The following is an 18,480-nucleotide window of genomic DNA, read 5'->3' on the forward strand; positions in this document are numbered from 1 at the left end:
ATTTTGCTTGGTCTTACAGAAAAGTACCCTTAAATAACTCTGTCCAGTAAATAAAGCTTCCAAATTACCAGTACCATGGACCATTTTTCATGAATTAGAAATAAAGGATAGTTGAACTGAAGAGATGGAAATCTTCAGCTTTTTGAGACACCATCTCTCCCTTGCCTACACAAACACATGTTCACATTTGTAGTTCTGAGTCTGGACCAGATATTAACTCTGACCAGGCATCCAGGTCTCTTTGAAAATAACCATTGCTTTAACTTCTGTTGTCACATTTCATGGTCATTTCTGCAGAAACCCAAACATGCATTATCTTCCCATCTGACCTGGCTTACTCTAAAGACCCTAAAAAGAGAAAAAAATGGGAAAAAAACAGACTGCAGCATTCAGTTTTTAATGTTTGGGATTTAAAATACAGTTTTCATTTTTAAAATAGAACACTTTAATTGAAAGTCCAAAACAAATGGTTCAAATGGCTGTAGCAAACTTACCATTTCTGAATTCTTTGAGTGAAAACCACTCTTACTATTAAATGCTATACAATAAATTCTCATACACTGATGTTTTGAATTACAGTGGTACTTTTAATAGTCACAAGACTTGACACTTCTAATAAATAACAAAAGCAGAATGCTTACCAGAGTTTTAACAGACATAATGTTAAACAGAGTCAGTTAACTGGAGTAAGGCTCTAAAGGATGCCAGAGACACTGATAACCTGTTAGAATGTGCCCTACAACTTTCTTCGTTTGGGTTACAGAAGAGGTTCTTGGTGGTTAGTCACTGCATAAAACCAGGTTAACCTGTACTTTAGCTATATGTTTTCCATAGTTTTAGAACCTATGAGAGATACTAAATGTCTCCCTTGAAAGAGTTCAAACGACTTTTCTAGAGATCCCTAGAGTCAATAAACATGATCTTATGTTCCTGCAGCAAGTTATTTTATGATGGGCAAGCCCATATTTAAGAACTTGAGAGAGGAAAAAAAAATATGGCAGAGATTGGGGACAAATGAAAATACATTTTCACCATTGTTAAGTCTCAACTTCAGAGAATGGTTAAGCCACAAGACTACTTTTTTTTTTTAACTTAGATACTAATGCACACTAGTATCACTAAAATCTAAACGAATAATTTCCTTTATAGAAGCAGTATAGAGGGATGAACTGATAGAGCAGAAAATGCTAACCGCAAGTGGGTGTCCACACCACATCTGCTTCCAGAGTATCTCCCCTCCAGACACCAGCTTGGTTTCTTTACTGTTCCTTCCCAGGTGAGCTACACAAACCACTGTAGTGTGTTTGCTACTCTGGTCCACAATCCAGGATGATTGCTTGTAGTCTTGGCTTACATGTCTGGAAATGTGCTAAGGTTCAGACTCCTTGTAAAACAATTGCCAATAAACATAATTAGAATTTGAAATCCTTAAACTCAGTACAGGTTAAAATAGCCTGATAGGTGAAAACTTCATTTTGAAATTTTAAATAAAAGCCAAAGGACTGTGACTAAAAAAATCTAAATCTGAATTATTCGTGTCTGGCATTGTGTAAACATATTTTTAAGTTCATTTTGTTGAATTTCATTAACCACTTCAGGTTCTGCTGGGCTCTTTTGAACTTTGGCAACTGCCAAGTTTATCCCATGAGTTAGCCCAGCTTGGGTAATATTAGCAACTTGGACCATGGAGCTGCGGATCTTTGCAAAGGGAGAGACTGCTCTGCTGCTGCTGCCCTCTGAAGAAGGAGTTACACAAAGCCCTGCCTCAAGTTCCAGCAGGCTAGACCCGGAACTGGGGGTCTTCTGAGATACCACTGAATGCACTGGTTCAACTGATAAGAACTGTGGGCCTGTCACAGCACAAGAAACATTTAACTGAGAGGGTCGAGAAAGCATCTGTTCCACTGATTCTGACTGGGTTTTTTCATTAGAAACACGGTTAGTCTTGTGATTTCCTTCCTCACTATTCTGAGATACAGACCTGATCTCTGACAGCTCATTCATTTTGTTCTGTGCATCCTGCACAAATCTCTGGCAGTAAACGTCCATGGGCTTTGCAAAGCCAGTCAGTATGTGTATGTTGTCAGCAGAGGGGCTTTTCTTCAAAGGAGACTCCAGGCCTTTTCCAAGCTCGTTTCCATGACCAACAGTAGCTTCTGAGGGAGCGTGAGTGCTGACATCGGTGCTGCTGGCAGACTGGGACCGACTGCCCAGTCGAGGTGCTGAAGCAATAATCCCACAGCTTGGGAGAATATAATCTATGGGCCCTACACTCTCTAAAGAATTGGCTAGCTGCTTGTCTTCCTCTGACTTAGAATTTGTAAGGAACTCGTCAGAGTGGTACGAGTCGTTATCTGAAGAAATGTCCCCATCAGACTCCCTCTGGGCCTTCTTATCCATCGCTCCTGGGTTTTCCATGGTCTCAAGACTACTATCTGACTTCCAAAGATTGACTTTTAAGTTTGGTTTTAGAAAGTTAACTCTCACTTCCGGCTTTGTAAAGTTTCCTAATTTTCGTAGGTTGCCAATGTTAACATTGGATTTGGTCTGCTTTACTTTTTGATTTAGAGATGAAAATTTGCTCATTAAAAAGCTTTTCCCCTGGGCCAAGGAGCCTTGGTTCTGAGATCTGATGCCAATGATGTCTTCATGAGGCTTACTGCTCTTCCTGTAGGTTGGGAAAAAAAAAAGTTAATTCCTCATGGAATCCACAATACTGGAAGCAGGGGCTGCTGACTGAAGCCAAATAACTGTAGTAGACACTGAAACTCCACCATCCAAAAGGTGTTAGATGGCGGATAGTGTTTTCAGCTAGGAATAGAACTGAAACTTTCTAGCAACTACAAAACATGGTGGAGTTAAAAAGTTTACTTACATACAAAATACTATACCTCAATACAGATATATAAAAATATTTCTATCTTGTTTTTTGTTTTCTTTTTGCAGCAGGTCTGCACAGTGGTCAGTGTGTAGTCGTGTGGTTAGAGCATACCTGAACTGGGACTGGTCACATTTCAAAGTCCAGAGCCTCAGGTGGCATGAAGCTGCCACCCTGAGATGTGCGGGGCTACTGCATGCAGGGCGCTAGCTTCACCCTGGATACTGACCTCTCAAGTTTCTTCTCAGTTATGGGGACATCCAGGCCCATGGCTTGCTTGGTGATCTGCAGCATCTCTGCAATGCACTGAAGAGTGTCTGCAATGCAAACACAGCTCTTACCGTGGCCTCAGACACTAGCACATACAGCCTGAGGCTAACCTGTGGCACAGATTTAATACTAGTGTGTTGCCTACACCTATCCGTTGCTCACTGTCCTCCGCATGTTCTGGATGAAAATTTGTTTTAAAAGATAAAGTATTTGTTTTATTTGGCTCTGCCTTGTCATACCTAATGCTGAAAACAGACCGTGTACTTCCTTTGCCAGGACAAAAGCCAGTAAGCGAATAAACCTGCAGCTCCACCTCACTTAATTTCAGGGTGAAGCTAGAGCAGAAAATGAATAATGTATATTATACCACTTAAATCACAAACAACGCCAGCAAGCAGAGTAAACATTATTTGCTATTTTTACTCAAAGCTAACTGGACCATATAAAATGGCCCCATGCTCCAAGAGGGGCTCTGATTAGAGTCACCTGCTTGCAAGAGCTGTTCAGAAATGTCCACAGAAGCGTTGATTTTTGAATTTGATTGGTTCCTTCAGGGCAGCTTCACTTGAGTCTTCAGTCTGAGGTTCAAAGTACTCAGGCATTAAGCACGGAGTATGAGGCTCAGCTATGTCCTTTTGGAAATATTTGGGATGTGAATTTATAATAAACTTTGCTGCAGTCTCTCCAGACTTCTTTGCCAGTAAAAACAAGACTCCACAGCAGAGGCTGATGTGAGGAAAGTAAGGGTCATCTCGAAGCACAGAAGCTGCAGCTACAGGGTGACCCGTTTACTGTGCTGCAAGCGCCTAGAACGGACACTTGATCCCATGTGTGCTCTTATGGACTGACTTTCCTCAGTGCACCCCTGCATGAGGGCTAACAGTGAGCGCTGCCACTGCACACCACTGCCACCATCTTTGGACTCTTCACAGAGCATGTTAGATGAGGATTTTCTAACAGTCAAGTTAAGAGCAAAAGAGCTAATGAACAGCAAGTGAATATCTTACAACTCGGAGATTTAAGTTCTGCTAGTCCCCAGGGCAGCAGGAAAAAGCAGTAGCGGCTCCCTCTGGAAACAGGTGAGAACACTCCACAGTCGCATGCCAGCTCTAACACCCACTCAAGCAGGAGCAGAGAGCAGAAGTTTCCCTCTCCTGAGCCATCCTTCTAGAAATCAGTTGTTGTACAGTGTCCCATGCAATGGACTTGTAACAAACACAAGCTATCACTAAATTATCTGAAAAGCGAACCGTTTGCTCGCCCTCACCTCTCCCGTCCTCCTCAGGACTGCGGGGCACAGCTCTCAGTGTGTGGAAGTACCCGCCTGCTTCCTTACACCTGTAGTGCAGCCGCATGCAGGAGAACTTGGGTTTGCCGAAGAGAGTAGGCTCTGGACCTAACACAAAAGGAGTGTGTTTAAAGTTGTTTTCCACAGAACAGTCTCTTCCTTTACTTCACATACACATAAAATATGTCTTAACTGAGCATATTTCTATTCATAATTAAATTAAAGTTTTCTTATTCATAAGGTATAAACTTATGGCCATTTATAAAAACGTTTTCATAGTGTGCTAATCTTGGGTTTCATTATGACATTTCATGCATGTGCGAATCCTGACCATAACAAGGCATTCCTGTGTTCTGCCCTCTTTTATCATGAACATGATTTTATGAGGCCATAAGAACACTTCTTAAGTTGTCATTGTTTAAACTTTTTGATCACTGGAGTTCTCAAGAGGCACAAGAAGAAAGCAACCACACCCGTTATTAGTCTCTAAAGGAGAGAAGGGAAGTCTGCACCACAGATGACCTGGGGCATCCTGTTCTGTGAGTTAGTTAATGTGCTAGCATTACCTATTTCTATTTTTTCCAGGTCTTCTAGGCTCAGTCGTTGATACTGGTTTACTTTATCAACTTCATCATCATAACTAGGGAAAGGGAAGTACAACGCAGGTTAAAAGCAAGTGTTTGGCTTTGGCTCCAAAGCTGAGGTATAATGTTAAAAGCTACCACATGCACTTAAAATCCAATCTTTCCAGCATGCATTCCAGAATGAAGTGAAACATAAAAAGTATATATAAAATAAGAGGAACAGCCCAGCACTCAGGAGGCAGAGGCATGCGGATCCCTGTGAATTTCAGACCAGTCTGGTCTACAGGAGTTCTAGGCCAGTCAAGACTACATAATAGAGAGACCCTGTCCGGGGTTGGAAGGTGGAAGGGGAGAGTAACTTAATTTAACAGCTAATGGCGAATTTTACATACAAAAGTAAATCAATTACAAGGCAAAAATAATTTCAGTTTTATAAACAATATGAAAACAAACCTAATTAAAATGAAAGCAATATACACTGAAACGCTTTAGCTAAGTAATATACAGCAGATGGGTCTGAGACCCCAAATCAAGGAAGAAAACTGTCGTAACCTGTGCCACAGGCATGTGGATGCTGCTGAAGGCAAGCTGAAGGCAAAGGGAGCACTTCACGCAGGAAGGAAGTGAAGCCTGCATCCTGGAGAGCTCAGGAACAAGTACTTCAGCTTTGGAAGTGGCATAGATAATTGCCTTTTTGGAGATGGCGCTAATAAACCACCAAAGTCACATAATTGATCATATGCTTGTAACCAAGGAGATACTGAAAGTCGCATAATCATATGCTTGTAACCATGGCAACACTGATGTGCGCACATGCGCACATACAAGCTGTGCATCTGCAGAGCTGAATCATTCAATGGCAAAAGCTGCAGGGAATTCAGTGTTGAACAATGGGAAAAATACAGTAAGACAATCCATGATACATGGCCTCCATGATTAAATTAAAAGTGTGTGCAATGCCCAGGTTTTGATGAATTCCAAGTAATACTAAGCCAAAACAGTAATAACTAAAATTTTGAAAGATTATTTAAAGGGCTCAATAAAATCTCATATATATACATGAAGACAAAAACAACAAACTAAAAGCTTTAAATCAATGGCAACTTACTAGGCCACGTAGTAGGCGGAGTTAGAGAGCAGCAGCAGCACGTCCACATCTCTATGAGCAGCATCAGCGAGGCTGGACAGATATGATACCTGATAAATTATTTTTATTCACATCTTTTTGCAAGCATATTCCTCCTTACAAGAAAAGATTGCCCAGGGGAGCAAATGAAAATGAAATGACTGTACTTCTTAAGTTAAATTTAATACAAAATCAATCTATATCCATGGGGGAGGGGAGCTTAAACACATCTCCCCACCCCCACCATTAGGAAGGAACAGATGCAAGAGTGAAGGGAGGTCTATTCCTGACATGACCAGAAGGGGGCGCAGTCCTCAAAGGAAAAAGTAATGTAAGAGGAAAAGCTGGTGAGAGGTGGCTACTGGGAAGAAGAAAGAACCGTGACATGCAGAAAGAGAAATCATATGTATTCAAAATAGCATACTAGACGCTGAGGATATTTTTGCACTACTAGAAAACAGCTATTCTGAAATAGTCTTAGATAAATTGTTGTGAACATGAAGGCAAGCCACACTCCATTTTTTTCACTATAGATTTCACTTGGCTTTCAAGGAATGAGTAAGCGCTGCCTTATGGCCATTTTGTCGCATTACACCCCCTTCCCCACCCATTGTGTACTCTCTCTCTCCCTGCCCTCTCACACACACACACACACCACCACCACAACAACAGATTTCTCACTCCCCCAACATACACACCCCACATACACACATCACACACACATACACACCACCACCACAACAGATTTCCCTCTCTCCCCCACATACACACACACACAACCACATACACACATCACACACAAATACATACCACCACCACAACAGAGTTCTCTCCCCCCCAACATACACACACACATACCACACACATCACACACATACACACCACCACAAGATTTCTCTCCCCCAATATACACACACATTCTACATACATCACACACACATACACACCACCACCACAACAACAGATTTCTCTCTCTCCCCTCTCACATACACACACACCCCACCACCACCATCACAGATTTCTCTCCCCCTCCCTCCACCACTACCACTAAAACAGATTTCTCTCTCTCTTTCACACATACACACACACATACCCCTACCACTAAAACAGATATCTCTCTCTCTCTCTCTCTCTCTCTCTCTCTCTCTCTCTCTCTCTCTCTCTCTTTCTCTCTCTCTCTCTCTCACACACACACACACACACGCTACTACCACTAAAACAGATTTCTCTCTTTCTCTCACACACACAAACCTCCACCACCACCACCACCACAACAACAACAGATTTCTCTCTCCCCCCCCCCCACCCCCACACAAACCACCACTACCACTGCCACCAAAACAGATTAGGATAGAATTTAGGTGAATTGCTGAGTCATTTTAAACCAAGACTATAGTAAAATGCACATCTTAAGATGCTTCAAATAAGGAAAATTTTAACCTAATTTCTAATCTGGCATGGGCAGCCTTTCCAGCCACATTGATATACTCCAAATTCTGACTGCTGATCTTACTATTCTACAATAAGATTTTCCCGCCACAGGATCTCAAACCCATCCCCTGGCTCTTCAAAAACGAACAAATAAAAGACCCAGATAGGAGATGTCAATTACAGATGGAACTTAAACCACTAAGACATTTTCCTGGCATGAGGTCATGGTTAGGTGGCACTGCTGAGGACTATGTTTTCACCAAAACCTTATTTCCATTTTCTGCATCCACACTGCCTTGTTGCAGCCCAAATCCAACAGTTTTAATGTGAAATGATTCCTCAGTTTTTACCTACGCTCTGGATCTCAGTGAATGAACAGAAACAACTAATAAAGCACAGACCAATTCTGGCCGCCAGTATCTGAGTAAAAGACCATAAATTCAGAAATCCTGGCAGTATAGCAGAAGCAATGCAGAATGATATGGTCAATGGAATCGAGCTTTGCGCATGATACTGCGTTCTGAAAACCGCTGCTTGAGCCGAGCCACACCACAAAAATTACATCACGACACAATTTTTATACACACATACACACACACACACACACACACACACACAAGAAATCTAATTACAGTGTCACTTCCATCCTGGCTGCCTATTCTAGAGTTAGTATTAACATCAGCCAAACCATTATGTCCTTATCTAAAAGCATTTGGCACAAAACAAGCGGTCAAATGTTGTCGGCCTTTTCCCCTCTCCCACCTCATTTTTACTGCAGTCTTAGGTGCAGTAAATAATCTTCCCGGCCCATACACCCACCCACCTACCCCCTACCCTTTTAAAAAAGAAAAAGCACATTTGATACGAACAAGAAAAACAAAAAGCAAACAAACAAAAAACCCCTTATGTAATGCACCCCTGATGCCCTGCATTGCAGCTCCTTGCTGCTGCCCTAATCATTTTTGTTTTCCCGCCACTGTGGCAAACCTTCCTTCCATATTATAAAATCAAAAATTGCCAAAACCACATGCGGCCCAACCACGGAGACAATAGTCGCATAAAAAGCACTGTCTTCCAGGGACATTAACATCAGGCTTTGGAAAAGAAGTAATTTACAGGAAAAATACTTTAACCCCACTGGTACTTTAACCCTGCAAAAAGGAGGAAAATCTTAAAAGTCATGGCGAGCACACCATCGGACTTAGGCTCCGCAGCATTGGCAGCTGGAGCCGGAGAGGCTGGAGAGCGGCTGCCAATGGGAGCGCCGCATCCTCAGTCTGGATCGCACCTCGCACTTGCAGAGAATGGCACTGCAGACTCGCTCTAGTCACACCCACTTCCGCTGCCACTGTGCCTACTCATTGTATCCTGCGCATCCTGTGCCCTCCACGGAGAATAAAGACCTCGGCCAGTGGAGCTGTGGATGGAAGGGCTTCTGGCTTGCGCCTTTATCACGGCTTGATGGGCAGAGGGTTGCCATGCAGTCGTCTTTGCGGCGCTCCTGCTAGTCCCAACACCCCGCGGAGGATAGAAGAACAGGCCAGAATCGGCCGCTCTGGCGCCTGTCCGCTGCTCTCCTAGTTCCTTTCAAACCCAAGCCACTTTCCAGGCGCTAAAGTCCGGCTGGTCTGTGGCAACTAAGGTGGCTGAGAGCGCAGGCAAGAAGGAAACACAGTTGAGGGATGCTTCTATGCTATGTCTGCTGGAATGGACTGTGAAGCCCACTGAGCGCTGCATTGCCGCACTGCGCACCGCGCACCGCCGCGGCACGGTGCCGCACTGCACAGTTCCCAAGGCCGCTTCCTGTCTCCCCTCCGTTCTGATCTCCCCCGCGCGTAAGGCTCTGGGTAAAACTGCTTTCCAGACTGTTTTATATTACCGATACCTCAGTGAATGCTGCAAAAATCTGTTACACTGCCGAAACAGTCCTTAGGATAATGCATTACTGCACTCTTTTAAAAATCCAAATACCAAAATAAGCACAGAGAATTAAATATCAAATGTTTATGTAAAGACACTCACTCCTGCATTTTTCACAGTCCTGCCTTACTTCCCAGTCCCTAGTTTTAGCCCTGGTATTGGAAAAAAAAAAAAAAAAAAACAATTATGGTTCAAGGACAAAAGGATAAAAGCACTGGCGCTAGTACCACCAGAAAAAGAACTTGCCATTCAAGTCTGGAGACCTTTCACATGGGCACAGTTGTGTATGGATGGACATACACATGCGTGCACATGTACATACACACATACACGTGCACATACTACTACTACTACTACTACTACTAATAATAATAATAATAAATGCATTGTTGGTGGCATCACTGAGTAGCAAACTCCCTAGGAAAATCACTTAGACCTGCAAATATCAACAACAGAATACAAGAGATAGAAGAAAGAATCTCAGATGCCAAAGATACCATAGAAACCATTGACTCAACAGTCAAAGAAAATGCAAAAAGCAAAAAGCTTGTAACCCAAAACATCCAGGAAATCCAGGACACAATGACAAGACCAAACCTAAGGATTATAGGCATAGATGAGAGTGAAGATTTACAATTTAAAGGGCCAGCAAATATCGTCAACAAAATTATGGAAGAAAACTTCCCTAACCTAAAGAGAGAGATGCCCATGAATATACAAGAAGCCTACAGAACTCAAAACAGACTGGACCAGAACAGAAATAACTCCTGTCACATAATAATCAAAACCCCAAATGTACTAAACAAAGAAAGAATATTAAAGGCAGTAAGAGAAAAAGGCCAAGTAACATATAAAGGAAGACCTATCAGAATCACACCAGACTTCTCACCAGAACTAGAAGATCCTGGGCAGATCCCATGCAGACTCTAAGAGAACACAAATGTCAGCCAAGACTACTATACCCAGCAAAACTCTCAATCACCATAGTGGGAGAAACCAAGATATTCCATGACAAAACCAACTTTACACAATATCTTTCTACAAACCCAGCCCTACAAAGGTTAATAGGTAGAAAACTCCAATACAAGGAGGGAAACCACACCCTGGAAAAAGCAAGATAGTAACCTTCTTTCATCAAACCCAAAAGACGATAACCACTCAAATATAAAAATAACATCAAAAATGATAGGAATTAATAATCACTATTCCTTAATATCTCTTAACATCAATAGACTCAATTCTCTAATAGAAAGACATAGACTAACTGACTGGATATGTAAACAGGATCCTACATTTTGCTGCATACAGGAAACGCACCTCAGTGTCAAAGACAAACACTACCTTAGAGTAAAAGGCTGGAAGACAATTTTACAAGCAAATGGTCTCAGGAAACAAACAGGAGTAGCCATTCTAATATCAGATAAAATTGACTTTCAACCTAAAGTCATCAAAAGAGACACAGAAGGACACTTCTTGCTGGTCAAAGGAGAAATCCACCAAGAAGAACTCTCAATCATGAAGATCTATGCTCCAAATGAAAGCATTTTCCTCATTCGTAAAAGAAACTTTACTAAAGCTCAAAGCATACATTACACCTAACACAATAATTGTGGGTGACTTCAACACTCCACTATCCTCAATAGACGGATCAGGAAAACAGAAACTAAAGAAGGACACAGTGAAACTAATTGAAGCTTTAGACCAATTAGATTTAACATATATATATATATACATATACATATATATAACATTCCATCCTAAAGCAAAAGAATATACTTTTTTCTCAGCACTTCATGGTACCTTCTCCAAAATTGACCATATATTTGTTCAGGTCACAAGACAGACCTGAACAAATATAAAAAGATGGAAATAATCCCATGCCCCCTATCAGATCACTATGCAGTAAGAATGGTCTTCAATAGTAACAAAAACAACAGAAAGCCCACATACATGTAGAGGCTGAACAATACTCAATACCTTGGCCAAAGAAGAAATAAAGAAAGAAATCAGAGACTTTTTAGAATTTAATGAAAATTAAGGCACAACATATCCAAATCTTTGGGACACAATGAAAGCAGTGCTAAGAGGAAAACTCATAGCCCCGAGTGACTCCAAAAAGAAACAGGAGAGAGCATACACTAGTAGCTTAATGGCACACCTGAAAGCCCTGGAACAAGGAAGCTAATTCACCCAGGACGAGTAGAAGACAGGAAATCATCAAACTCAGGGCTGAAATCAATCAAGTGGAAACAAAGTGAACTATACAAAGAATCAACAAAACCAGGAGCTGGTTCTTTAAGAAAATCAACAAGATAGATAAACCCTTAGCCAGACTAACCGAAGGACACAGAGACAGTATCCAAATTAACAAAATTAGAAATGAAAAGGGAGATATAATAACAGAAACTGAGGAAATTCAAAAAAACCATCAGATCCTACTACAAAAGCCTGTACTCAATACAACTTGAAAATCTGGAGGAAATGGATAATTTCCTAGACAGATACCAGATACCAAAATTAAATCAGGATCAAATAGATCATCTAAACAGTCCCATAACCCCTAAAGAAATAGAAGGGATCATAGAAAGTCTTCCAACCAAAAAAAGCACAGGACCAGATGGTTTTAGTGCAGAATTCTATCAGACTTTCAAAGAAGACCTAACACCCATACTCTTCAAACTATTCCACAAAATAGAAACAGAAGGAACACAGCCCAACTCATTCTACAAAGCCACAATTACACTGATACCAAAACCACACAAAGATCTAACAAAGAAAGAGAACTTCAGACCAATTTCCCTTATGAACATCGATGCAAAAATACTCAATAAAATTCTTGCCAACTGAATCTAAGAACACATCAAAGTGATCATTCACCATGATGAAGTAGGCTTCATCTCAGGGATGCAGGGATGGTTCAATATATGGAAATCCATCAGTGCAATCCACTATATAAACAAACTCAAAGAAAAAAAAAACACATGGTCATTTCATTAGATTCTGAAAAAGCATTTGACAAAATTCAGCATCCTTTCATGCTAAAAGTCTTGGAAAGGACAGGAATTCAAGGCCCATACCTAAACATAGTAAAAGCAATATACAGCAAACCAGTAGCCAACATCAAACTAAATGGAGAGAAACTTGAAGCAATCCCACTAAAATCAGGGACTAGACAAGGATGCCCCCTCTCTCCATAGCTTTTCAATATAGTACTTAAGGTACTAGCTAGAGCAATTAGACAACATAAGGAGGTCAAAAGGATACAAATTGGAAAGGAAGAAGTCAAAGGATCACTATTTGCACATGATATGATAGTATACTTAAGTGACCCAAAAAACTCTACCAGAGAACTCCTACATCTGATAAACAACTTCAGCAAAGTGGCTGGTTACAAAATTAACTCAAGCAAATCAGTAGCCTTTCTATACTCAAAGGATAAGCAGACTGAGAAAGAAATTAGGGAAATGACACCCTTCACAATAGCCACAAACAATATAAAGTATCTTGGTGTGACTCTAACCAAACAAGTGAAAGATCTATATGACAAGAACTTCAGGTCTCTGAAGAAGGAAATCGAAGAAGACCTCAGTAAATGGAAAAATCTTCCATGTTCATGGATTGGCAGGATTAATATAGTTAAAATGGCCATCTTGACAAAAGCAAGATACAGATCAACGCAATCCCCATCAAAATCCCAACTCATTTCTTCATAGAGGTAGAAAGAGCAATTCTCAACTTCATCTGGAATAACAAAAGACCCAGGATAGCTAAAACTATTCTCAACAGTAAAAAAACTTGGGGGTGGGGGGGGAATCAGTATCCCGGACCTCAAGCAATACTACAGAGCAATAGTGTTAAAAACTTCATGGTATTGGTACAATGTCAAGCAGGTGGATCAATGAAATAGGATTGAAGACCCAGAAATGAACCCACACACCTATGGTCACTTGATCTTCAACAAAGGAGCTGAAAACATCCAGTGGAAAAAAAGATAGCCTTTTCAACAAATGGTGCTGGTTCAATTGGAGGTCAGCATGCAGAAGAATGCAAATTGATCCATTCTTATCTCCTTGTACTAAGCTCAACTCCAAGTGGATCAAGGACCTCCACATAAAGCCAGACACACTGAAACTAGTAGAAAAGAAACTGGGAAATACCCTTGAGGACATGGACACAGGGGGAAATTTCCTGAACAGAACACCAATAGCTTATGCTCTAAGATCAAGAATTGACAAATGGGACCTCATAAAATTACAACTGTCAAAGGAACAAAAGGACAACCAACAAATTGGGAAAAGATCTTCACCAACCCTACGTCTGACAGAGGGCTAATGTCCAATATATACAAAGAACTCAAGAAGTTAGACCCCAGAAAACCAAATAACCCTATTAAAAATGGGGTACAGAGCTAAACAAAGAATTTTCACCTGAAGAACTTCGGATGGCTGAGAAGCACCTTAAGAAATGTTCAACATCATTAGTCATTAGGGAAATGCAAATCGAAACAACCCTGAGATTTCACCTCACACCAGTCAGAATGGCTAAGATCAAAAACTCAGGAGACAATAGGTGTTGGCGAGGATGTGGAGAAAGAGGAACACTCCTCCATTGCTGGTGGGATTGCAAGATGGTACAACCGCTCTGGAAATCAGACTGGCGGTTCCTCAGAAAACTGGGCACAACACTTCCAGTGGACCCTGCTATACCACTCCTGGGCATATACCCAGAGGATTCCCCAGCATGTAATAAGGATACATGCTCTACTATGTTCATAGCAGCCCTATTTATAATAGCCAGAAGCTGGAAAGAACCCAGATGTCCCTCAGTGGAGGAATGGATACAAAAAATGTGGTATATATACACAATGGAGTACTATTCAGCCATTAGAAACAATGAATTCATGAAAGTCTTAGACAAATAGATGGAGCTGGAGAACATCATCCTAAGTGAGGTAACCCAGTCTCAAAAGAACACTCATGGTATGCACTCACTGATAAGCGGATATTAGCCTAGAAGCTTGGAATACCCAAGACACAATCCACATATCAAATGATGTCCAAGAAGAAGGAAGGAGTGGCTGCTGGTTCTGGAAAGGCTCAGTGCAGCAATGTAGGGGAATACCAGGACAGGGAAGTGGGAAGGGGGATGGGGGAACAGGGGGAGGGAAGAGGGCTTATGGGACTTTTGGGGAGGGGGGATCCAGGAAAGGGGAAATCATTTGAAATGTAAATAAATAATATATTGAATTTTAAAAAAAGGAATAAAAATTAACTCACTTTCTTTCCCATCAGTCCTTCCATCCCAACACTTCAAAAAAAGCAGTTTCTAACAACTGTAACAGTTGGGGGGGGGGGGCTAGGGGAGAGGCTGGAAAATGGCCAAACATCTCAACCACTTGTGCAATGCAGCCTGTCTAACATGGCCAACCTAGCAGACAGCCTTCTAGGGCCTGAGTGGAGAGTGTCAACCTCGGCAGCCCTGGGTGTCACAGAGGAGCAGACCATAAATCTGTTCTAAAAGTCTGCAGCTCCGATCCTCTGTGCCCCAGCCACCTCTCCAGCAGCAATGCATCGTTCCTTCAGACAGCCCTTCTGTGCTGGGTAGCAATGTCGCTCCCCAGTGCACATCGACCTGAGGCAGAATTGGCACTAAAAAGCTGACAAACGCACCCAGTCTGGCTTACACTAATGTCCTAGAGGAAAGAGAGACTAACAGTAGGAGCTCTGGCCAGTCAAAGAGCAAATGCATATTCCCAGAACCAGTTTTGGTGACTGACCATCCAAGGAAGAATTAGAAGACACGCCATTATTATCAGGAAGAGAAGTGAATCTAATAATGAACTAGACACTAGCCAGGACACCTAACCCGAGGTCTACTCCTGAAGTTGAACTAAGGGACAAGAAGAAGTACATTTATGTCTGGAGACTGGTTCAGGAAAATGAATGTGAAACAATATAGCCTAGTATGTATCTTCAAGAAGCCACCAAAGGCTGGGATATGGGAATCTTCCTGCCTCAGCCTCTAAAGAGCTGGGATTACAAGTGTGAGTTACCATTCCAGGCATGAATCTTTTTTAACATCAAGTATCATATTTAAGTATTTCTTTTGCTAGCTGACATGCTCTCTCAGCACTCCTTCACTATATACCAAATGTTGAGTGTGCCTTGCACTGAAACTGCCATGCTCATGCAATCCAGCCCACACATTATGGACGAGAGCCAATGTTAGTAATGATAACTTATCAACCCTGAACACGAAGCAGGCTGAACCTGAGACTACTTCAGCGCACCTGGGATCGCAGTCAATTAGGGCCCAGCCACCGTGGAACTTCTCATCACCCGGCAGCAGCAGCTGCATGTAGCTCTGCAACAGCTGGCTGATGAGCTCCTGGTGGCCTCTCTGGTTCTCCTTATGCAGAGCTTCATGCTCCTTCTCCTTGGTGAATATGGAGTAAAGATCTTCTGTCACTGGAATGCCTTGCATCAAATCTAGGGTAGAAAGTGTTAACACTGTCATCATCTTAGCTCTTCTAATGTATCTTCTAGAAAACAGATTCTGAGACTTAAAACAACAGAATTCATCAGAGAAAGCAGAGGCTTAAATCTTTTCCACCTTAAAGCAGGCTCAAGTTTTTAGACTGGATACCAAAAATCTAACAGAAGAAAAAACAAGTCAGATGTCATCAAAATTACAAACTTGTATGTTTCTGGAAACATTTCATGGGTGAAGAGATGTGGCTTTCCCTGGCTTCACACGTGTCATCCCTGGAGCTTGGTGACCATTAGCCATGGTATCGGCCACTTCCTACTCTGGCTCTGCCTTATTTATTTCTCTCCAACCTCTGCATGTGAGGACAAATATTTCAAGATGGACCTCATCTCAGATGTGAACTTTATACTGTATACTTGGGTGATGAATTCTGATGGGTCACAGCTAGCCCTAATAAGAAGATAGTATTCTGGGTAACAGCAAACGTAATGCCCCAGGATACAGGCCAGTTGGAATTGATAATGCATTGAGAGCTTGTGGGTTAAGGAAGACGAAGCGTCTGCCGACAGCCGCCCACCCTCTGCTTACATATCCTGCAAGGAGAGCTGCTCATGAGGCTGCAGGTGAGGCCGATGGACAGTCTGCATGGACCTGATGATAAAGTAACTGGCCTTCTGGGTCTCATGAGGCGACAACTCGACTGATGAAGTCATGCACAGCACCCAATCCCCAGTGGAGATACTGTCCCACCTGCTGATGAGGGGCTAGCTCCTCACTACATGGAGTGCATCTTTAGTGTAGATTCTATGGAAACTAGGGGAAAGCTCAATGCAAAAGATCTTCAAATGAATGTAAGATTATTTTGTGTATGCGATTTTTTAATGAAATTTGAGTTTTTCAGATAAAAAACCAAATTGCATTTCAAAATGCATTATCAAGAAAGTGAAAAAAATCCATAAACACATGAGAATATTTACAACTGTTCATCTTGTCGGAGTGGGATATGCATACTTAATACACAAAGAACTCCTAACAGCTTGGCAATACAAAGTATATCTAATTTTAAAACAAACAAAAATCTTAATAGATGAGCTAACCTCCTCCATATGGGGTATGCAGCTAAAGCTGTAATAAACCATTCTGAGTCCATTCCTTATGAAGGACATTGAGATCTGAGGCGGCTTATGGGAAAGAAGATCTGCTAACCACGGGCCTCACAGACTCAATAAGCTTCTACTGCTGTTGGCCTCTCCCTCAACCTTGAGGAGACCAAACATCTGACCAAGATGATCAGATACCTGACCTGAGATAGGCACAGAACCCAGGCTCTCAGTGACATAAGTAAGTAGGAACATTAGCCAGTGGAAGCAAGACATATTTTTTCCCTTTGAATATACTACTATAATCTAAATCTCAGCCAGATGTGGTGTACACCTTCAGTCCCAGAACTCAAGAGACAGACAGGTTGATCTCTGAGTCTGAGATCAGCTTGGTCTATGTAGCTAGTTCCAGGTCAGCCAGCATTACAGCATTGAGATACTGTTTTAAAACATCCAAGACACTAATTACACTATGTACTTATTTATGACAAATGAATTAAACATTGTTTTATTTATGGAGATTAAACCCAGGGCCTCACATTTTTTAGGTAAGTATTCCAAAACTGAATTACAACCCTGTTCTGAATGTACCTCCTTACATTAGATTTCTCCAAGTCCTACCTGGAATGTAGCTAGGGTTATTTTACATGTGCAAAAATAATCAGGTGAAAGAAACAGATTTTTAACAATATTCTTAGGGACCGCAGATCATCTATGTCATATTTGTTTCTAATCCAGAACATTCTACTTTCACCTTAATTCTATAAAATAACTTTTTTTGAAAATTAAATAAACACATTTATGTGGGAATTTTATGGGTAATCTACCATTCTGCTTCCTCTTCTAAAAAGTAGTGAGGTAGTTAGGATAATCAGTAATTCTTGCTAAATCGTGATTATGGAAAAGAAAATCCTATAATTGCATGGCTTGAGCAACCAGAGAACAAATGAGTATGAAGACTCTGCATGCTGAGGTGCGGGGGCTGCATCCCACACGCTAGCTGCCTCAGCCCTGCTTTCCAATTACTTGCGTAACTACTAACTAATTCATATGTAATTATATATTACTTTGTTGCTCCAGCCAAAAACATCTGTCAAATGCTAAGCATGTGAAAATTTGATTTTGATATATTAGAAACACAAGTATATTACAAAACATGATAAATGCAAGAAGCAGAATTCTGCAAAATATCACTCACAGAAGAAAAGAGCAGCCCTCCTGTTCCTTACCTATGACAGCTTGCCTATAAGCGTCCTTGAACCGACTGAGGTAGTACCTGTTTGCTGAGTTAACGCCGTCTTTCATAACTCCTGCTAACTTCCTTTCTCCTGTTCTTGTAAAGTCACCCTATCAGAGAAAAGGTAATTGCAGAAATTTACTCAAATATAAGAATG

At 41.5% G+C, this 18,480-nt stretch overlaps 1 protein-coding gene across 3 annotated transcripts in view; it reads right to left on the reverse strand.

Annotated features, from left to right (window-relative positions):
• Positions 1-236: 236 nt before the first annotated feature.
• Positions 237-18,480, reverse strand: part of Inpp5f (inositol polyphosphate-5-phosphatase F) — a 95,030-nt gene continuing 76,786 nt past the window's right edge. For 2 of the 3 annotated variants that reach the window (XM_052197359.1, XM_052197369.1), the window contains 7 exons: positions 18,316-18,433; positions 15,787-15,985; positions 6,129-6,200; positions 5,003-5,076; positions 4,416-4,544; positions 3,108-3,195; positions 237-2,668 (listed from right to left, as the gene is read on the reverse strand). In XM_052197359.1, coding sequence (XP_052053319.1) covers positions 1,519-2,668; positions 3,108-3,195; positions 4,416-4,544; positions 5,003-5,076; positions 6,129-6,200; positions 15,787-15,985; positions 18,316-18,433 — 1,830 coding nt within the window. In that variant the 3' untranslated portion in view covers positions 237-1,518. Of the gene's footprint in view, positions 2,669-3,107; positions 3,196-4,415; positions 4,545-5,002; positions 5,077-6,128; positions 6,201-15,786; positions 15,986-18,315; positions 18,434-18,480 lie in introns of those variants that run through there. The other variant, XM_052197377.1, reaches the window with a different exon arrangement.

The sequence above is a fragment of the Apodemus sylvaticus genome, chromosome 1 (assembly GCF_947179515.1).
Source record: "Apodemus sylvaticus chromosome 1, mApoSyl1.1, whole genome shotgun sequence".
Lineage (NCBI taxonomy): Eukaryota > Metazoa > Chordata > Mammalia > Rodentia > Muridae > Apodemus > Apodemus sylvaticus.